Source organism: Dromaius novaehollandiae, chromosome 6 (assembly GCF_036370855.1).
Source record: "Dromaius novaehollandiae isolate bDroNov1 chromosome 6, bDroNov1.hap1, whole genome shotgun sequence".
Classification (NCBI taxonomy): Eukaryota; Metazoa; Chordata; class Aves; order Casuariiformes; family Dromaiidae; genus Dromaius; species Dromaius novaehollandiae.
In genome coordinates, this window is record NC_088103.1 from 41,754,106 (window position 1) to 41,777,287 (window position 23,182).

Here is a 23,182-nt window from a genome sequence, read left to right on the forward strand (position 1 = left end):
CATGTCTCTGAATGACAATTAATAGCCTGAAATTCAGACACCTTACCTTAAAATATACAGGAGGAGAAGGCAAGTTGTCTTCTTGGTGAGCCACTGAAAGACAAATTTTCAATAAGCAGCTGCGTTCAATAGTTCAATGGCTTTAGGATATGGAGGGTCTTTCAATCCCCACTTGAGATTTGACCTCTGTCTTTCGTGTTCTTGCCTTATCTCTAATCACCATTGTTTAGAGGTGGTTAATGCCATTTTAAACTGTTTCTTTGGAAAGTGTGTTTCCTCATTCAGCAATAAAGGAACAACTTTATGAACTATGAAAATATGATAATGTTGTTAGACACTGCATACAACTTTTGTAGGTGAAAAGGGTTTAAAACAATGCTTTCTTTGGTGGACTCAAAAATAAAAAATTCCATCCTTTGCTAATGACAGCAAAACATTGGTCATCAGAAGCTTCCTTGTCCTTTTCTGGTGATGCAGCTAGAACTTAGTTTGACTGCTGATGGCTTGTGTTTCATCCATCCCAAATCTTTGGCAATTATTTCCAAGAGGGTGCATTATCAAAACCATCTAGAATTTGCTCACTGACAACTGTGAGATGGGCGGTACAAAAGCATTTACAAATAAACATTATTTCACAGAATAGACATGAATGCATGTTTCAATGGAAAAGTGATTCACAATGATAATTTTTTAATCTTAACAAAGTCAGTAATATTAAAAATAAATTTGAAACCGTCTGAAGCAGTAGACACAGCATATGGCAGATTCGTTTAAGTTATGCATGTTAACGGTAGGTGTTGAATTTAAAACATCCCATAATTAAGGGAAAAACATTCCAAAGCTGAATGCTGAAGGTTTTTCTTTGTGTTTTGAAATATTTCATACGTAGTGACACAAAAATTAATTTCTAATTGGTAATGTAGTTCATGAATAACTCTTGTACATGACATTTGGATTATTTTCATCTCAGTTCCTCCAGAGCAGCATGCACTTCCCACAGATGCCATTGCTGAGAGGGGGGTTTGCTGAACACTTGCCTCAGAACTTCAGCCCTGGGGTTCAACCCTGTGTTTTGGCTCCTACCTTTTTCAATGACTTTTATAAAAGACCCTGTCACAAGTGCATCCCCCACAGCTCATCTATCTCTGTACCATGTGCTAATGCTTGTGGTGTCACGTGCATGCTTGGTTTGCCCCTATTCAAGTTCACTGTATTGATGAGGGATGAGAGGAAAGGGATGAGGGGGTGAGTGGAGGGATGGAGAAGGCAATAAACACCCTAAATTGAACTGACACACTGCGAGTGAGGGACAACACTCACTCTATATGCAAGGTCAGTTTTATAATTACAGTGCATTGCCTCTCCTTCACAATTCCATACGTAATTGGTTACAGATGTGACTGATTATAACCTGTAGTTCTTCACTGCTACCATTTTGTTTCCCTGTCACATTTTCACTAGAGAGTTCACCTGTCTTGTGGGCATCAGGTGAGATGGGGTAACTGAACACTACTCCCTGTGACTGAGAAGCCTTAGACAGAGTGACAACATCTAAGCTGGCTGAGAACCTCTCATGCTGCTTTACACAAGCGTCCAGCCTCAGAAGACCACCAGCTTCCTCCAGTTGAGCTTGCTCAGCACCAGGGAATATAGGATCTGCGTAGCAATGGTCCTTTGCATGACGTGTGTCATCAGGCTGTCAAAGTCAACAGAGTTAAAATAGTTTACCCTTCTGCTGCTGTGAGCCATAGGCTGTGTTTATATCATGCTATCTGGAAGCCAAGGAACTGCACTCAGTAGGAAAAGGAAATGTCCTTGCTATTCTGGAAAGTATCAAGCTTCCTGAAATGCCTGTGTCTGTGTCTCCATGCTAGCTGCTGAAGGACTAATAGCAATGTCTCCAGTGCCTGACAGAGGTGTAGGAATTAAAATCATCTCGTCCTCACATTCATATGTTTCCTGCAGAGAAAAGGCAAGGAAATTATAACTTAATGGTGTTAAATAATATAAACAAGATGCAAAGAATGCAAAGCCCAATCAGCCACAGACAGGTAGCAGTGATGTCAGGTTGATTTCCAACTGGCTAGAGACACAAAGCAGGGAACTCCTGAGTGCATGTATTATTATTTCTATCAGTTACTAGCTTAATTAACTTAGTTTGATGAACCAGGCTGTAGAAAGGGGAAGTAAACAAAAACAGACAAGTCAAGCCTATCAGCTTTTTGGTGAAGAGATTAGGTTTTTAGATCCCAAAGAGGCATAACTCCCAATGAGATATTTTTGAGCTTCATGCCTTTAACCCTTGACTTTTTTGGATAGTTCAACAGTGCCTGTAAGGAGGCAGCCTGGTCATTTCACAACTAGTTCTAAGCAGCTTACACCATTCCCTGTGTAATCCTTGGGGGGATTACAATATACCTAAATAAGATATCACTTGGATGTCTTTCCTTCCCTGATGAACACCAAGAAGATGCTAGTATTCTTCCTAATTTCATACAACTTCTAGGATTTCAGCATCTTTTAGCCTGCTACCTCTACTGACTTTTTTTAAAATTGATCAATGGTTTCCAAAGACTGAGGGGGTTGGGAGAGCAGGCAGCAGAGAAACATATACAAAATATGATGGAAATACGCCTGGGAAAAGCCTCCCAACTGATTATATCAGTACATGGCAGTAATGTGCTCATTTGTAGCCTGCTCTTGAAACAGGAAATGTGATAATGGTTTTTGAAGAGAAGATGTCATTAAAGTGGTCAGGATACCTTTGATGTATCTGTGGCTGCTCCCTGAGACTTTCAGTAATGCAGAGGCCCAACTCTTGATTTAGAGGGAAATTAGGTTCAAGGGACAAAATTCATAGAAGGAGTTAGCAATGTTCTTGGTCCACAATGAGATTACTGAGTATGGAGAGGGATATTTGTTTGACACAACCACAAAAGCTAATGCTCCAAGTGGCAAACAGGCCAGTTTTGCTCCTACCAGCTGCAGATCAGTTTTGCAAAAAGTTTAATGGAGCAGGTACAAACCTTTGCAAAAGGTTTCATGGAGAAAACTTTGTATGTCAGGCCAACATAAAACTTGGTACTTTTGCTGGCAGAAAGAAGTTTAAGGGAGGAGAGACTGATCTCCACTCTGAAAAGGCTCACTAATTTCTCTGTTTTCTTCTGAGGTAGAAATGTCTGCTTTGACCCTTGAGCAATTTTTTCTCTGGGGGAAGAGGTGGGAATACAACTTTTTTTTTAATGAGAAAGAAAAAGATGGTGGGCAGTGGGAGAGCTGGAGGCAAAAATTCTAATTACATTTCTTTATGCAGAAGTGGCAGAGACAGCAATTTCCCAGGCTTCATTACCAGTGTGCTATTTCTTTCTCTGCACTCTTCTCATCTGGTGGGCAGATTGATGGATGCATTGTACAGTTCTGTCCAGTTTGGCATTTTTTTCAGCTGCAGATACAGAGTTTTCGGCTTATATCTGTACTCTGCTTAATCTTAGAGAGCTAATTATAACTTACTATTGCTACATCGAAGAGCAAGATTTGCTCAATGAAAACTGTACAGAGCATTTGTTGTTCAGCTGATATAAAAAAACCCCAGCTTTCCCCAGTTTATCAGCTGGAAAGCACTCACTATGTTCCTGTGAGTAATGGCCTTACACCAGGATTTGCCCTCACACATTCCAGATAATCTGCCATTCCTCAAATAGAATATCTTCATTTGATACAATTACAGCACTTACTTTTCCTCTTTGAAGTACAAGGAGTGAACTTATTTAAAGCAATGCATCACACAATGTTGTCTTTGGTGAATGTTGTGAGCTGTCATTTCCAAGGACCAGGAGAGACACTTGACCCTAACTGGGTTTAGATTAAATGCTGGGGGGTTTTTATTGCCTGATTTAAAGCTTAGCAGATTTTGTTCTGAAAACCTGTTTTTTCATTTCTGCTCAAATTCTGATTTACAGTTTCACATTGTTCGTAACTGCATTGCCTTTTAATATCATCCTACTTTTGTCCATAAGGAGTAGCTTCAATCTAATTAAGCATCTTTGCATCTATAAACTTTGTAAATACAGTGTATTTGCTAGATTGATGCCCTATGAATCCTTTGAACAGCTATGTGGAATAGCTTCATATAGTGAAGTTGTGATTCCTCCTAGCAAAATCTGTGTTCCAAAGACATCTCACCTTTTCCTGCCTCTCCCCATCACCTCCTTTCCTATCTCTGTTAATCTCCACTTTCAAGATATGCAAAACCTTCTGAGCAGTAGAGGCCTGGCCCCAGTGAAATCTCCCAGTTGCTTTTAATGCTAAGCATGGTCCCAAAAGGGCCCTCCATTTCCAAAGTCCAAGACTCACTATCCTCTGATAACTCACTTGCTGGCTAGCACATTTGATATCTACTTAAAACACATTTGATAGCTACTTAAAAGAAACGTCACAGAATAAGGACACAAACTCCACAGTGCATCTAGGAGTGCTTACAAGAGACTGGCATTTAGGAATAGTCTTAGGAGCCTTCATTACTGTTGTAAAATGCAGAACACCTGGGTCTTTCACCTACCTACTGAAAGTCTCTCTCAGTACTTGTGAATAACTGGAATGAAATCCTAGCAGACAAGGAAGATATAGCATTCTGCCATACCTCAGCTCAGACACAAACCCTGCTCCATCCCTGCAAAGCAGCTGCCTTGCAGTGCAAGAGTCCTTGGATTTGAATGTATACAAGAAACAACAACTAAAACATTTACAGGGAAAGTTAATAAGCTCACCAAGTTCAGAGCTGCGCCACTTTATAAAATCAAAGTATGTAATGATTTCTTAAATTGTAATTAAAAATTATACTACCAAAAAATACTATCCTGATGAGCCCTAGGCCCTCAGAGAACTACTGTTGTTCCCCAGAGAAAGGTGGAGACAGCAAACACATTTCACATGAAGGCTTTTAATATAATTATTTGCATAACTGGATTAAAGAAGTGCATCAACAGGCTTCTAAATATTATTATTGTTTATTATTCTGGATATCAGCAAAAATAGTAATTACATTTAACAGAGGTTCTTGGGGCTAGATTCCGGAGAACTGAGTGAATGCACCAGTGCCTCAGCCCTTGGCACCCTGTCACCCCGTGGGCCCACAGCCCTTGTGCTTGTGGCCATACCTCTTTTGTGCAGCACGCAGGGAAAGCCTGCAAAAAAGGGCATTGCAAGGCCCCACCACTGAGGCAGCAGTCGCTGAGGCTGGCCAATGGGACTGCTGAGGGAAAAGAGGGAGCTTCAAGACCTCATGGAGGTGGCGTACAGCCGTTTTCAGGGTGTATCTATGAAACTGAGACCCACAAGTGACTGAGAAGGCCCTGAGGCAAGGGGCAGGCTCTGAGCTTTCTAGTTCAAAATGCAAAGTTAACAGCAAGGCCCTGAGTGGAAGCTCAAGTCCTGACAGATTCGAGGCATGTGCATGTTTAACCAGCACTTATCTATGGGAACACCCATGGTGCCTGCAGCGTTGGACATTCCTGACTATCCCCTGTTGGTGATTACAGAGCTCAGCACTGCTGCAACTGCAGCTCTAGAGGCTGTCCATAACCAGATGTTCCTAGTGAGGTACTCCAGTACGCAGGGACAATATATGTGCTGATAAACAGTTCATTTCTATCATGAAAGAAAAGATAAATCTAAACTCATTTGCTTTATACAGCTCTTTGCAGCAGCCATCTGCAGTCACTAACAATCAAGAGAACATTAATAAACAAAACTGTAGTGCCTTGAAATGAGGGTACAAACATGATGTATAAGAAGGAAATGATCCAAGGCCTGCTGTGGTTAACAGTCTTTCTAGTTGCTCCACTGGGCCTTGGATCACTTTGTATTAAGGTGCTGTCTGTATTTAATGCTTGAGGTTGTAAACATTATCACGTCTCAGTGTCACCTCTGTGCTAATTAGCCTTTACAAACTGACAAATTAACAGCCTTGAAGTAACATGATTCCATAGAAGAAAAATCTTTAAAAAATCAGGATTTTGTTGTGTTATTTAAGGCTACTTTTTGCAGTATAGTTTCAGTGCTTTCTCTTGATGTTCTACTCTGCTCTGTTCAAAAAAGTCCTGAAACAGTAGTTGAAATATTTCTATAATTTGATTCATTTGTTTGGAGGGTTTTTTTGCCTTTCTGAAATCTCCAGTTATTCCTATAACTTACTATGTTGGGCTTGAAGGAAAAATAAATGTTAGATTTCCTAAAATTCAACAAAAGCAAAATATCTTTTAATAAGTCATTGAAATCTTTAAACCAAGATAAGCAAGGCAGCTGGGTACATTTAATTACAGTGGGAATGCAAGTAATGTCCACTTTAAAAGGACTTCCTTAATTCAGTGTCTCTATAATCAGCTTCTAATATTCAGTTCCTCATTACAAGCAACAGAAATTAGAGCTTGAAATTCTAAGCAAATTTGTGGAAAGGGATTTCAAATATTTTCACAATGATTTCCCCAGTGTGCGCGTATGTATATGTGTATTTTTTTAACCAGATCAGCTTACTGAATGTTGATGAGCAAAATAACATTCACAGTTCCACAGCAGGAGTAGATTTATAAGCTAGAGTAACTTCAGTCTCTTTCTTCCCTCCTTTCTTTCCCACTTTTCTGTTTGAATTGCCCAGAAGCACATACATTTCTGGCTTTTTATACTTACAGGAGGATAGCAGCCCTTGCAGATCAAGGCTGAAACTGCCCCTCGATTATGCTGCTTCTCTGGCTAATCTCAGTTTAATATCTAATGCTTCTTTGGGTCATTAAAGATTCTGAATGAGCAGGCTACAAGAAACCTCTTCAGAAAAAATGTCTGTTTTCAGAGCTTTTTCACTTACACTGGTCTATTACCTCAGATATTTTCAGCTCAGACAAAAGGGGGAAGAAACTACAAACCATTAGATTGATTATAACCTTTAACTCCCTCACTCTATTGAAAGGTGAATGTCCAAGGTAATTGTTTGTTCCCAAAAGACTCCTCCAAAAGAGAGCAGTTGCCACTCCCCTCTATTTGACAGGCCTTTCTTTTATTGATCTCGCAATGCTTGTACAGAGGTCAACGTCCACAGCCCCTTCCACCCGCTCTCTCTTAACAGACACATCCAGACATGCTCCAGGAGACTGAACAGTAACAAAGTTTCTGGGTGTTCTTGGAGATCAAACTGAGGGGAGCATTGCCACACATCAAAATCAATTCCTCCAGGAATGAGCAGAAAGTATCTTGACGCTGACAAGGCTAGGACAAACTCCACTCCACTGGCTGGGAACACAGCTGCCTTGCAGTAGAGTCAGCAAATTGGGTTTACACAAGACAGTGACAAGAACATGATTCAGTGTCAGTGTTAATGGCCATCTGTGAAACGGTGGTTTGTCTTGATGTTCTCCTCTTTGGATGAGTTTCCACAACACATTATTTCCTGTCTGTGCTTCCTTGCTGGCAGTATCAGCAAGTGCACCAGGTGAGTTTGTAAATACGCAATCAATCACTCTGCATCACAATTATACTTCACATGAATAACTTCACTCCAGCTTTATCTCCCCTCTCCCAAATTGCAGCTCATTTTGCTACATGCTGTGTTGCAGGGTTGTGGGACACAGCAGGTTTGGGATCACATGACAATTTTGGGCTCTGAAAGTACGAAGCAAATATTCCTGCCTAACACTGCTGGCCACAGAGGGCAAATGAGAGGCCCTGCTGCAAACGCTACTGTTCCAACTGCTCGGCCAACTGCAAGGAGAAAATGGTAGCGAGGAAGGAGACCATACAGTGTGTGCACAGCACCCCCCCACCACTGGCTTCAGAGCATTCGTCAGTTCGTGACCCCGTCAACTGCTCCAGGGAGGTGCTTGGGGAGGAGTGTGAGTGACCTGATGGCATCGCCCTGCATGACACTCACTCCATCAGGAATGGGGACCTCCGCACACTCTTGCTGCCAGCACAGTTCAGCTAGCAGGAGCAGGCTTGAAGCAGCTCCTGCCAGCCTTGCTTCCTGCCCACAGCTGGGACAACTCCTCCGGCACTGCATTTAAGAGAGCCTTAGGCTATTCTTACAGCATGGCCCTAACAGAAGAGGACCACAGGAACACTGTTAGTCCTCTACTCTGGATCTTGTGGTAAGGACTGGACTCTGGATAGATGCATAGATTTAATTTCTAACCAATCGAAAGTATTTCCTCGATGAGGCATCTAGGTGTTACAGTCATCCTTGCTCCTCCCTGTCCCCATGTCTATGCTGCCAGCAACATCCAAAACAGATGGGAAGGATCCCTGTAGTATATGTAAGGGGATCTGATTGTCCTAAGATCTCCTTAGAATCTAACTTTCTTCAAAGAGGCAAAGACATTTCTGGGACGTGACCTCTGCCACTCCTTCCCCAGCAGGGGTGGAGCTGCTGGAGAAGCTATGCATTGGACTCTGTTTGGTATGCCTGAGCCCTAAGGACAGATTTCTGGAAAAAGCCCTGATCATTATTAAAAGTGGAAATGACTTACAGTGTTACCACATGAAGGAAGTGCGCTCCCACCAGTTCTCATGTTCATAGCATTACACTGGCCATAATGCAGTTTGTAGCGGGTCCGATTTTCTTCTTTTTCCAGGCAAACATTTTCTTCAGCTCCCCCCTGAAGCTGTCATGGAGCCAGGCATACAAGAAGGCATTTGTACAAGCAGACATCATTGCAAACCAGTGACATAGCAGCTGGATAAAGTTGAAGTATTGCTTGTCAATCAGGCTGATATCTATGTCCTTTATCACATTGAAGATATGCAGAGGAAGCCAACAGACTCCAAAGGCTGCCACCACTAAGACTAGCAATCGAAAAGTCTTTCTCCTCCTTGCTCGGTCCCACTCAGCTTGGCCTTGGGTGACGTTGCCTGGGACCACTCGGTTTTTCAGCTTGACCGAGATTCTCAGGTAGGACAGAGAGATGACAGCCAAAGGCAGTACATAGGTGATAATGAGAGTGCTGTAGGCATAAGCTAAGCGATCTCGTTTCATGTGGAACCAAAACTCCTCGCAGATGGAGAAGTCCAGTTCTGGGAATTCTGCATGGTAAGTGTGGACCAAGGCTGGGGCAGCCAACGTACAACTCAGCAGCCAAATAGCAGCAAGGATATAAGCACAAATAGGGACTGTGAGCCTTCTTCGAAAAGGGTACACCATGGCATAATACCTATCCACAGCTATGACAGTCAAGGTAAAGACAGAGACAAACACAGTGACAGGTTGCATCAGGAAAACAAAGTAACACATGAAACGCCCATACACCCATCCTCTTGGCTCAAAGGCATATGCGAGGGTAAGGGGCACACAGGTTGCACACATGAGCATGTCTGAGAAAGCCAGATTGCCTACCAGAAAGTTGGTGACATTGTGCATTTTTTTTGTCTTGCAGATAACATAGATGAGCAGATAATTCCCAATGATGCCAATAAAAACCACTAGGGAGTAGCAGGGGATGATGAGTGGCTTGAAGGACTGAACAAACTGGAGCCCTGAGAATAAATTGCTGGCATTGCTATGAATAGCAGAGAAGAAGCTTTGGGCGGTTAAATTGTCAGAATTCATGATTTCCCTCCTTTTGTAGTCTGTTCTCAGCTGAGTGTAGTAGCTACCACTGCACTATTCTTGTACTCGATCAGTGTGGGTAATGAATGGATTACTGGATGTCCAGAGGTTACCACATGGATAAAAACAAGCATCTGTAAAAGAAAAAGGTGAAGTAATCCTCAAGAGGCAGCTTTCAGCAATTCCTAAGAAAAATCAAATACAACCAAGTCCTTTTGTATTTACTATTAAATCTAGGCTTTGACAGCATGCCATTTAATAAACATTTAATGCAGTGAGTACTTACTGCTCTGGTTTTTTAATCCCATATGATTTTTTCCTTTGGATGACAAGAAGTGCCCTGGATGTCTGTCTTCTGCAAATCCAGAAGCCTCTGTGTTTGGGGAGGAGAGAGAGAGAGAGAAGGAGAGAGAGGGAGAGAGAATATATGAGTGAGAAAGAGGCTGATGCGCATTTACAAGCTAAGTGGAGATCAGTGTTTTTAAACAGTCTTCTCTACTAGGTCATGACAGATTTGTGTATAAGCTTTTATCCCTATTGGTTGTCCTGGGTATTACGCTGCTCTTTGCGTGTTTCTTACTGAAAGCAATTAGTTCTCGAATATCCTTTCAAGAATTCCCTTCTCCTTGCAGTGCATCTGTAATTGCCCCACTCAGCTATAAATCAATTTATATTCATTAACGTGACCCTGCACTGTATATAATCCAATATTCACTTTGCCACAGTCCTTTTCAGTGTGTGAAAAGGCTACCTGTGAATTTGCTGTTATAATGTGACTGTAAAATGGAATTTTAATAAAATGCTGAAGCAAAATAAATGTTTATGCCACTAGAGGGACTCAGCTACTTACCCAGTGAATGAAGTTATGATTAGAAATGCACATTGAGCATGTAGCAAAAAGAAGCTTATTTTACTTAAATTTATTTTCTAATGGTAGTACAATATTTGCTCACCCACTTCCATTCTTTTCAGTGGGGTTTACATGCCTTTAACTGTAAAAACATATAATAATATAAGTAACAGAAAAGAAAAATGAGCATCCAAATAGCTTAGCTGTAAGAGTTCATGTGCAGTGAACTATGGCAAATTATTTCTAGTGCTACAGCTGTCCAAAAGTATTTGGGGTGTTTCTTCATTCCTACGGTAGGTTTGTAGTCAATAACATTTTCTATACTACATGACAAACACTATCCATTCTGTAAAGCAGTGTAAAGTGATTAGGATAGCTGCTTAGTGAGTACACATTAAAGCAAATTTCACCCTCTTGCTCTTAAGTATTACTCTTACTCTCCCTTAACTCTCCTCCATTTCAACCACTTCTGGGACCAGGACTTCTGCTACTGAAAAATCAGTCCAGTTCTCCTGCATCCATTAATACCAGCTAAGATGACTTTAAAAAAAAAATGAAACAAAATAAAACAACAACCACAGCCTAACAATTTATGAGTAATTCAGAGCAGAGAAGATTGCTCTTTTTTTCAAGACATACAGGGGATTTACACATTTCAATGGATAGTTAATGTCCTAATCTCCTAGACTACTCCAAAGAAATATTAACCCATTATTTTCTATGAGGCAGTGGACAGTACTACTCCAAAGAAATATTAACCCATTATTTTCTATGAGGCAGTGGACAGTACCACTTCCTTCTTTTGACTTGATGGGAAGAGTGACTGACACAAACCAAAGATTTAAGTATAATTCAGATGGTTCATAGTCCTTTCTCTAACCTGAAGCTAATCTGAAACAGAAGCTAATCTTGTGGAGCCTTTGTTCAGACCTGTGCCATTCTCCCACAGCTATACACAATGGATGGGCATTTGAAACCTAATCAGTGTTGACTCTGTGCCATGCGTTTATAGTTAAGATATGCTATAGATCGGAGTGTGGCTGTAGTTCCAACCTGAGGGAAGAGTGAGGATTTAGCTGCAATGCTCAGAGGTGCCATTCCTCAGTTCCTGGATGTAATAACCTACCCATATCCCATATGAAAAATAAGATCTTATATGCCACCTCAGTGTCCAGCCTCACGTATCTGAGCCAGATGGGGTGCAGGAGAGTACAGTACCTATTTATCTCTACATACCCAGATCTAGGATATTAGAGGGACCCAAGGGTGAAGGTTGCACAGAGATGATGAACAGGGCATTCCTACTCCTTTCACCTCCCAGTGTGCTCACACTCTTTGGTCACAAACAGTGGTCTGCAAAATTATTTTCTAACACTCATAAAACAATTGTTTCACCTAGTCTGGGAGAAAAGTAAGGTCTGGTCTAAATCCTACTGAAGGCAAAGTGAACCTCTCAACTGTTTTCAGTAGGATTTGGATTTGGAAGCTAACATGAGCCAAAAGGCTTAACAAAATGAGCTGAGAACATTTTTAAATGGCCTTCATACTGCCCACATCCTACTGGAATTTTATCACTTATTCTAAGAAAGAAGCCTCACAACAGTACCAGTGCACTCATAATAATTGAAAATCACATTTTTAACACGGTAATTTTTCTCTGTTTCTTTCCCAATAGCCGCAGAGTAAATCTCAGTGTAATTTTATGAGAAGAAGGTTTATACTTTGCTACCTGAGAATAAAAATCAAACAAAATATCATCTAAGTAGCCTTCAAGGTCACCTTAATGCTCAGGTCACAGAAACCTATCAGTAACCTTAGAGGTTCTTTCATTTCAAGCTGTACCAAGCAATTTTTTCTGCATTTTCTCTTATTTTTAAATGTGCTTTCTTCACCTCTGAAACCAATAACTGACACTCTTCTGTTTAAAGGCTCCCATCCTCTTTCTGTTAGTGGTGGTCTGTTTGTTTTGGCTTCAGGCAGAGAGCTTCTTCAGCTCAGCTGTATTCTAGAGCCAAGACCTGGAAAGGTAATATTTACGGGGGGATTGAATAGAAAAAGTATTTCAGCACTTTACCCCAAAGAAATCCTCTTTTCTCCTTTTAAGACTGTAAAATATTAGTCTTGCCTAGAATTTCCTAGATTAGATCACAAAGTCCTTTGGTGACTGAGTATAAGTCTATTTCACACACAGCATTTTCTCATTAAAAAAGAAAAGGTCACAAAAACTGCATTACTATCATAATAGAATTGTTTTGACATTCCAGGTATATAAGGGTGTCATGCATAAGAATGCTGATTGGTGGCTAATGTGAAACCTAGATCTTCCTTAAGTCAAAGGAAAATGTGCTATCTATACCTGGACCAGCACGTCACAGTAACATTTCACAGCTGAGCTTTCATGGTCACTTATGCTAACCTGTCCAGCTCTATACACTTGGAGTAGAAACATTCAATTAGCTGTTTTATGACTTTCAGAAAGTGGTAAATTTCTTAAAACACTAATGCTGTTTTTCACATGCATGTCTGATCATGCCTGTAGTTCTTAACTAAAACAGCATGCTCCATGAACCAGACTGGATCCTAGTGGCTACTCTTACAAAGTTCAACAGTACTTCTTAAGCTAGTGAACCTTCTCTTCTACAGCTTAGGCTTTACAGACTTCAAAATGTTTCTTCTCTCATTAAAGTTTTCAAAGTTTCAGGTGTTAGTTTTCTATGTTCTTATTCATTTGATGTGTATTTTTTCCTATAAAAGACAATGTATTTGCATCACAGAACTATTCTTAAAAGTTTTTTTTATTCAGCCAAAGAGCTCGACAACGTGAATGAAGAGCTTTGAATTCAAGTCAAAATTGAAGTGAAATGTGCCTGAAGTTGCATGTTATTTAGTGAACCATAAAATTTCTATGGCACCTTTTCTGGGTTGGGCTTGAAAGGCGGCCCATCCACCCAGGTCAAATTTAGTGGAGCATTTGGAGACTAGATGACATGTCCCAACATACAAAGCTCGACCACAAGGGAGCCAGGCAAGAGCAAAATTCAACGGTACAGAAGACTGAGCAAGCCCATGTCGTCTGTGTGAAGAATTTTACTGTTGCCTTCCAAGCAAGGACTTTGAGTTAACAAAGTCACTACAATGGTTATGCCAATTAAAAAATTAAACACACTTACCTTTACTGGTAAAGATGTGGAGAATATCCAAAGAGAATAGGAGAGCCCTCTGTGAGAAGCACCTCGCTATCCTTGTCTGGCGGCTGCTGGAGAGTCCAAGGTCATCGAGGAAGCCGTCATTCACCTTATACCACTTCCTGCGAGCGCCAACCGGGAAACCCAGGAACTCTACTTCTCCAGCTCTCGTCAGTTCTTTCACTTGCTCCATGAGATGTTGATATTTTCGGACTTTCTCCACCGCTGTGTCACCTAGAGATGACAACCCGCTTTCGTAGCAAACCGTGATGTCCACTACTTTCACCCAGAACTCTTTAACCACTACCAAATCTGGCTTAACGAGTTCATTGCTATCATCCCTGAGGTTGGGCTCTAAACAAACCTCCCACCCCAGTCTCTTAGCATCTTCAGCCAGCATGCCACATAAGATGTTATGCCTCTTGATCCGAGCTTCCTGGACTATAGGGCAGTATCCAATAATGTGTGAGCAAGTCTCCCATTCTGCAGGACAATGCCTGCACCCCTTCGGTGCCCCTTCTCCCAACCCGCGTGCCAAATACTCCCTAGTGGGACAGACATTGGCACTCAGCTGTATTGCTGTTAATAACTTCCTGTGAGGAATGCCCCAGTAATGTACAAGCCAATCTTTACTGATGTTACCATTTTCAAAGTTCTTAATACGACTTGTGCTTTTAGATTGGCCCAGCTCTCTAACTCTCTTTTTCTCCACTTGCTAGGAATAGGATAGATGACCCGGGGAGCTGGAATTTCCAATTTGGTTGCCGACTCATCCCCTTCCAGTACAATGGGAATTGTAATGGGGAGTTCCTCCCCTACGGATGGAATCTTATCTGCTCTACCTCCTGTGGCGATCCACACCCTCTCAAACTCCTTCTGGATCCCTTCTTTGAGAACAATAGCTCTCACAATGTTATCAGAGGACTGAGCAAAATGTGAAGTGAAATGTGCCTGAAGTTGCATGTTACATAAAGAAAAAGGGCTCTACTCTTCACTAGATGACTAAGAATTCTTAGTCTGCTGAGCCAAGTAAGCTGAGCAAAGCAAGCTTGTTCTTAGATAGCAAAAGTCTTGCGCTAAAATAAAGATGACTATGTAAAGACGGAGGAAGAAGCAAGGAGAAATGAAGGTATTGGATCACAATTACCACAGCAAGGTAAAAGCCAGGTGTAAAAGTGAATAAACTCAGATTGTCAGCAGCCAGTTAATCCCCATCACAAAGTTCTGAAAGAACTGGCAGATGAAACTGCTGGTTGAGAAGTAAAGGTTTCTCATATCTTTATGGCATGAAAATACAACCCCGTGACTGAAGAAAAGCAAATGGACCATCTGTCCTTAAGAATGAAGAGGAAGGAGAAAGGTGATGGGAAAAATGCAGGCACTGTAATCTGCAGTACTACAGAAGGTTTAAGACTGGATTTAAGGAAAAGGGAGGGGAGGAGAGAGACAGAGAGAGAGAGGGGAGAGAGACTACAGCACAACTTCACAAACAACACAAAAGAAACTTTTTTCAAACTAGCCTTCCACATTTTTGTGTTATTAAACTGATTTTCAAGACCTAGGAAATGTAGTAGCTCTGTCATTTTGGGCTTCGGTAACACATATGATGTAGCAGCATTTGAGAAACTGCTAGTTATACAGGAAGAAATTACAGCTATCCTAAGAACTGTAAGGCAGGCAAAGAAAGCAAGGGAACTGAGCCAGAAGGAAGTAGCCATTCATGCTCTTTAAAAATCTTGCTTGGGAATAACCAGCCTTGGTAGCTCTTTTCATTTTTATTATGTTAGCACAGAAAGCAGGACTAGGCCAACTGAGTTTGCTAGCACCACTGCATTTGGAAACAGAGACAATATGGAGGATGACTGCACTATTACACAGAAAAACTTGGATAACCTCAGAGAGTGGGGAAGAAGGGGAGAAGTTTGATAGCATTACAGAGTAAAGACTTGTCAAAAAATACAGAGCCAAGGTCAGCTGATAATAAGAATTTTCCCCATGGCTTAGGATGGAGTGAATTCTGTTGCATATCTGTACAACAGAACAGGCAGTGCATTTGAAAGTGCAAGGAAAAGAAAATATACAGTTTTGACTGTGACTGACAACTTTGGCTGTGATTGATCCAAGGCTGAATTTGCCATTAGTTTGTTACTGTTAGGACAAAGTTAAATCTCTGGAAAATTTTCCTGCTATGAGTGTCTATTTACCAGAGCAGAATTACACTGTAGGGGAGGACAGTAAACTCCAGGGTAGATAAAGAGGTATGTAAGCTAAGCGACAATACTAATGAAGGCACAAACTCACTATAGAAAAATTTAGGATGGAAAGTAGAACACTTCTAAGCAGGAGGGCAACAAATTGCGCCTCTGAATTGATGACTTTTGGAGCAATCAATGTAGTATGGGGGCCAAAACACCTTCTTTTGAGTGAAGGCTTGATCAATTTATCACATGCATGACATACAATTACTTGCATCAGGCCTGGACTTCAGGATGTACCTTTCCACCTTATACAAATACAGATTTAGACTTTGGACTGCATGCACTCCTACTTGAAAGTAACACCACTATCATTCTTTTCAACAGTATTCCCATTGACAATATTCAAAAGATATAATTAAAAATTTTACACATGCACACCCACACACACAAGGACCACTGAAAGGACTGTAAGTCCTAATAGGTTCCTAGTAGGTCCTTTGATGGGAAGATTTGCGATTAGTGCCTGTTCAGATCAAACAGAGCAGAGCCTGAATGTTTGCCAGATGACCTTTCACTGTTGCTGATCTTGGCACCTGCTCAGAGCAGCTGATTTACAAAGTGGAGAAAAAGGCAAGGTCATAAAAACACTCTTTAAAAACATTTCAGTCAAGACACTTGAATCAGTACAATCACTGATTCTTCTTCCTCTACTCCTACTTTCTACTGCAGATTGCTACACACAGATATGACACAAGCAGGTTTCATTCCCCTATCTACCTCACCATTAAGGTTTTCTTTGCCAGCCAAACCCACAGAGGAATTAATGATCAGGAAAGAAGATGACCTGATTTTTTTTCTTTTTCTTTTTTTCTTTTTTTCCTAAGCACAGGGGAAGTGGGTTAATGCTGTGATGATTTGAGAGGTATTCATGTTGAATTGGTTGATTGACTATTTTAAGGCAAAATTTTACTGAAAAATAAGGACTGGGTGAGCAAGCCTGACCACTTCCCAGTTGTCTGGACTGAGATCAATAGAATTTAAGATCTATATTACAGATGTTTCTGTAAAAACCCCACTGAAATAAAGCTTTATTCTGTTAGCATCCTTACTACAGTGAGAGACAGTTGCTGTTTTAAGAGTTCACATAGACAGCCCATGAAACATTAGAAAAGAAGCGAGGCAAAACTTTGAGACCTATCAGATCTAGACTATTTCTTTTCCCTCATTTATAACTATTATTTGAGGCAATAGTACTGACATGTTATGGCAAAGTGTGTTTATATTTTATTTATGACTAAGTAAGCACTGATCTGGGAAGAGGCACATGAACATCTTTGATCTAAAGGCTGCAAGGTCTCCCTTACAAGGAAGGATTACAGTGAAACCATATCGAGAAAAATCAGATCCACAAATTCCTACACCCCAGAAAAACTGGCAATTCTCTTCTGCTCATGAGCCCTGGAGGGATGTAGACTGCAATAACAATACATGCCCCAAGCTAGAACAGACCGTGGGAATTAGTTCCCAGAAACATCTGTAGACTGTAGATTCTCTCTGGAGAAACTCCGCATTAGAAATGTTCCCTGCAGATGTAAACAGCCAGGAGTCAGGATCACACATACCCCTAGGGGTGTGTATGCTGTTCAGCCCTGATAGAGAAAAGAGTTGCCCAGAAAAGCTGAGCTTTTGCAGCAACAGGGCAAAATGCTGCCTGGCGAGTAACACTTGACACTTCTTTTACAGCACCGTGGAGAAATAGTATTCCTCTGCCCTCCTCTGCTGCTGGTGTCTGAAAACCCTCCAGGATAGCATGCTCCATGTAGGCAGGCATCACCTGAGGGACTGAAAAGTATGTCTCCCTCCAGGCTCTCCCTACCTGCAGAGAGGTGGCCGGCTGGGCACCTTGCTCGGGACCTGGACACCCAGCCGGCCAGGGAAGCCCAGAGCTCAGGACCGCCGCGGAGCTGAGCGTGGCGCCTTCAGCACCACGGACAGTGCCAGCCCCCGCCCCGCACAGCACCGCACCCACCGTACAGCACCCCACTGCCCTGTATAGCCCTTCACCCCACCACATAACACCGCACTGTATAGCACCCCACCACCTCATATAGCATCTCACCGTATAGCTTCCCACCACCCCGTATAGCATTGTTCCACCTCATATAGCATCCCACTGCCTCACCCCAGACAGCACTGCCCTGTATAGCACCATACTGCCCCATCTCTCTATAGCACCCCACCATCCCTTATAGCACTGCACCACCCTGCCCTGGGACCCTGCACCACACCACATTGTATAGCACCACCCCAGATAGCACTGCACCACCCCAGGGCCCTGCACCACACAGCCCCATAGAGCACCACACCACACAACCCAGCGTCCTGCACTGCACAGCCCCATAGAGGCACCGTACTACTCTGGGGCCTTGCACTGCATGGCCCTTCACAGTATCGCCCTGTTCCACAAGCTGAAGGAGCCCAGAGCTCAGGGACCACCACAGAGCAGGCCCCCAGGCAACACCCACACCCCTTGCTGTCCCACCACAAGAAAAGCTTCCATCCCCCATGTGTGACAAGGCAGACCAGCCCAGAGTGTGGCTGAGAGGCAATGGAAGGACTCTCACAGCGCACCCCCCCCCCCCAATACACCTAGGAGTTCTCATGTCATGTGCAAAATTAATTTTGCCAACAAAAAATGCTTAGCATGCCATCCACAAAAATCAGGCAAACCAACATTTATACTGAACCCTATACCTAAAAAGGATTGCTTCCTAAGAGCAATAAAAAGGAAAAAAACATTTGATGCTTACTAGATGATCACAGGGTGTGCGGCTACCCTGATGATGGGCAAAGGGCAGAATCTGCAGAGAACAGTTGCTACCTGATGTTCTGTAGTGTCCATATTGCCATAAATAAACTTGCTGTTTTCACAGGGTAATGTGTTCAAATAATATTTGTCAAACAGAAAGAGAAAAACCCCAGAGCACCAACACCATTCCAGCTGTTCTTAGTTGTTTATATAAAGTAATAACAAATAGCTTCCACTTAATTAACTCCCCCACTAGCAACAGTCTGCCCTGGAGCTTTGAAAGCTGTTAATAATAAAGGTTTGTCTGGGAGACTGTCATCTAGTTTGATTATAGTTTGCATAATAACATTGTATAGAGATAAGAACATTATTTGGAAATGTACTGGTCTGCTCTGTTATGCAAACTCAGATCTGAAAAGAGGGAAAAGAAGGACTGGACTTTAATAACCCACATCATCAGGAGAAAAAAAACCTAACAAACTTCTAGTTAGAGCCTCTGAATGTTTTCAACATCAATCCCATTTGGAGTAAGGAAGCAATATTTAAAAAGAGTCGGGCTGGTTTATTTTCTCCTCCCCCATTCAAAGGTACAGATCTATGTTTGCTACCAGGACTATTCTTTCACTCTGTGCGCATGTGCATGGTACCCATTTTAGATATACTTCAAGATTTTTGATCTACTCTCCTTCTTCATCTCCATTTCTCTTCCACTGCAGAATTTGGCTTTTTTCCCCTGGTGCACAGTGTTACTGACCACAGCCATCCAAGGCATCCATAATTAGACGAGCAAAATATGAAGCAGAAAAAGGATTAATGTGGAGGAAATCAGAGGAGTGTAGAAGTGGAAAGTTCATCTCAGAATCACTGCAATTGCCATGACTCTCCCCCCCATACCTGCACTTCTACCAGTTATTTCTTCATGTTGTCGTGGAATATGTAGCACTTACAAATGGCAATACTCCTTGCTTGAGATTCTGTCCTCACTAAAGTCAATGTGAATTTTGCTGCAGATTTCAATTTTGCTCAGATTCACCCCTGCCCTTTTCTTTACCGTGTTTCCTTCAGGATACTTCTCCACAGTTCTGTTACCCTCATCTTTCTAATACAAGTCTGGACATCAGACTTCCTTTACTGTATCTTCTTCCAGCCCACCTCTTCCAGCCTTTTCTTTGAATACTCTTCCACTGTTTAATGAAGCTTACCAAGGAGAAATTAAGCTCCATCTGTAAAGTTCCTCAGCCTCTGCTAAGCCTACTATTGCATGTGGATACTATCAATTCCATTGGCTGATTGCCAATAGATTAACAGTTTAGTCTCCAAGTACCTTTTCTCTAATGTTCCACTGTAAGGAGTGTTTTGTTCATTTTCTATGGGCATTTTTGATTGGGCAATTGTTTTTATGGGCTTTTTCTAGTACATGAACAACAGCAAAAGTCACTGCTTAGATCTAATTTTATGAATGCTCTTGGTTTTACCTGAATCCAAATTGCCGTAGATTAGAAGATATGAACGTGCTATGTTTACAATAAATAATTAACTTAGAATTTGTCCCTTCTTCCACAGAAATTTTTCTTCTACAGACAAATCAGCTTTATTTTGCACCTATTTCTAAATATCTCTTGTCCATAGTCACTAGTTTCAGGTCTGGATGCAACTACCATCTGACGGTGAATGATAGCAAATGGGGTTTCCATGACTGCCGCTTTGTCGTGAGTGCTCTGCTCTAAGATATGCTACTTGAGGCAGAGAAATTGGCCAAACTTTTTTCTGTCAGAGCAGATCCTTCCTCCTTTCTAGGAGGAAAGTTCACTACCAGTCTAGGATGCCAACTCTACCACCAAGCCAGCCCCTACTGCTTCATTAAATGAGTGAACTCCACTAGTTTATGAGTATTGATTTCACATTCAACAACCAAAGCATGTGGGGGCCTTAATGTGAAATTTAATTTGTACTCTCTTTGGCAAAACCTTCTGGTAGATCACTGCAATTTCAGAACAACTGATAGCTCAAGTGCATTTCTTTCTGATATTATGTGTGAGTAGACCTTGGCTGAAATCTGTTAGGCCAGCTTGCCCCAGGTGTTTACATTTCTTACCTTGGTTTGTATATATTTTATTTCATTATTTCAATAAAACAATTCTCTCCTATCAAGAAAGAGAAATATTATATTTTCAAATTTTTCATTCCCAGTAGTATTGAATCATGACGGTCATATCCTCATTAGAGTAAAATGACAAAGCTCCATAAAAGTCAGCTGATACATGCTACGTTGGATTTGTGTATCATCTTATCCTATTACTCTAGGATTACTCTGGGTGTTCAGAGATACTTGCAATCAGCATTACTTCTTGAGCAGGTAAGATCTGCCCAAACCAAAGAGAGCTTCATGCCTGCAAACTAAATAAGCCAAGAATATCGCAGCATTTTGAACACAGTAATGAACATGCCTTTCTGACTCCAACTGACAATCAGTGTCATCTTATTAGAGAGAAGGAAGCCAAGGATAATTTTTACACTGGAGCAGTACAAGTATAATTTTTACACTGGAGCAGCACAGATACTGATGGTGGAATGGACAAGGGAATCTAGGTCTGCTGATACCCCCTCTATGCAAACCAGCTTTCCCTGTTACTATATGAGGTGTCATCATTTCAGAGGAAAAGAAGGTAAGGCAAGAATTCCTAATTAACCATTTTCCCCACCTTTCCCATTCCTTTTCCTCCATTGCAAAAGCCTAGTTTCAAGTAGACAAAAATCAAAATACACAGCCCTAGGCAACAACCCCTTCCAAAGCTTTTTATAAAGATGCCTACCCAACTGTATTTTCAAAAATCCAAGACTCTGTCCTATATCACTAAGGGTTCCTATTCATGGTTTTCATAGGCCAAAAAGCTTTTAAGCCTTGTGGCGGACAGATGAATGAATTTTTTGCCTTAAACATTTCTTGGTGCATGGGGTGCAGGCAGGCCACAACCCCGAACAAGCCATCTGTCCCTGGCGGAAACAGGACTGGGCTGCTGCAACCCCCAAAATGCTCTCTCTGCGACCACCCAGGACACACTGAGCCTGCACTGAACGAGACCACAATCGGGCAGAGACTTTGGGATCTGGACTGTAATTTATTGTCCGTTTTTAGCACAACTTCCATAAAATGTGCTTGGCATGAGTGGCTAAATTTGCTGAAGCCTTAGGCCGCACTCCCTAGTTCAGTGAGAAAGGGCCCCAGAGCTGGTGCAGGCGGGAATGATAAGAGAGTTACCAGCAATTTGCATTCCTGTGCACTGCTGAAACAGTGCTAATTGCTGGAGTTACCACCTCTTTGTCAGGACCTTGAGAGCTAATGGCTGGACCCAAGAATGGAGACATACCTGTCAGCAGAAACGGCAACAGTAAACGGCCTACCTAGGGACAGTGATGAGACGCAGTAAGGAGCAGGAGACCCCAGACCCAAATATTACTATTGGTCTGAACTACCACGTGAGGGGTGGGAAACTTAATTTGAAAAAGCTATAATTGCCAAGGGATTTCTTTGTTTGCTCTCTCTCTCTTGCCCCTCGCCCCTCGCCCCTTGCCCTCGCCCTCGTCTCTCTCTCTCTCTCTCTCTCTCTCTTTTCCTCTCCCTCCCTCTCCCTCTCTCCCTCTCTCTCTCTCTCTCTCTCTCTCTCCCTCGTTGGAGGCACCCAGCTTGAGCTGTGATTCGAATGGAGTCAGGGGAACATCATCGGCCTCGGAGTGGTGGTAGCTAGCTTCCTCTCTCCTTTTCCAACTTTATCTTTTCCCCTTACCCTTGTTCTGTTCCCCTCTTCCCTTCACCTCCCCTTCGCTGCTCCCCCACCTTTTCTCTCCACTTCGTGGAAAATAAAGTTAAAAGGTTGTACGATATTTGACCGGATTTAGCGTCTTAATCTCGTCCTTGGGATCGTAATGAAAGCCTCCCGATATTGGATTGGGACAAGCCTGGATATACTTTTACTTAGCAAAAAAACCCAAAAACCAAAACAAAACAAAAGAAACCACCGATATTCTGTTTAATAAAAACTGAAGAGGAAAAATGCACTGAATTCTGACCTCATAATTAGTCTCTGAGCACTGGAATAGTCTTTTCACAGTCACAAACCCAAACCCTCTTCTCTTCAATAGCTGGGAGAGAACTGGAGTGCCTTGTAAGTGGAACAGAAAACATTGTGGATTTGGAATGATTAAGATGTATACGCAGAAGTTCAGAGGAAATGGAATAGCTATATTTATTTAAGCTTTTTTTTTTTTAATGGAAGTTCCAGCTGAGTATTTTAATCAAAAAATACCTATGAGATCCTCCAGAATATTCAGGAAAATGCATTATTAAATGGTAATTTATCAAAATAGTATTAATGGTAGCAGCTTGATGCCATGTCGAATGAAGCAAAATACTTGAAAGAGTTCCTTTATGCTCCCCCAGTCTTGTTCTGGTTTATACCAACTAGCATTAGCCTGCAAGATGCAGGGCTCTGAAAGAAGGCAGCAGACATGAAACTGGACTGTGCTGACTAAAGGCAAGCAGAAGCTGTAAAC

At 41.9% G+C, this 23,182-nt stretch overlaps 1 protein-coding gene across 1 annotated transcript in view; it reads right to left on the reverse strand.

Annotated features, from left to right (window-relative positions):
* Window positions 1-656: 656 nt before the first annotated feature.
* PRLHR (prolactin releasing hormone receptor) overlaps window positions 657-23,182 on the reverse strand; it is a 53,170-nt gene continuing 30,644 nt past the window's right edge. Inside the window, 5 exon segments of the mRNA XM_026108173.2 lie at window positions 657-1,959; window positions 8,514-9,643; window positions 9,646-9,723; window positions 9,876-9,962; window positions 13,610-13,858. Of these exon segments, the coding sequence (XP_025963958.2) occupies window positions 8,558-9,643; window positions 9,646-9,723 (1,164 nt within the window). The 5' untranslated portion in view covers window positions 9,876-9,962; window positions 13,610-13,858 and the 3' untranslated portion in view covers window positions 657-1,959; window positions 8,514-8,557.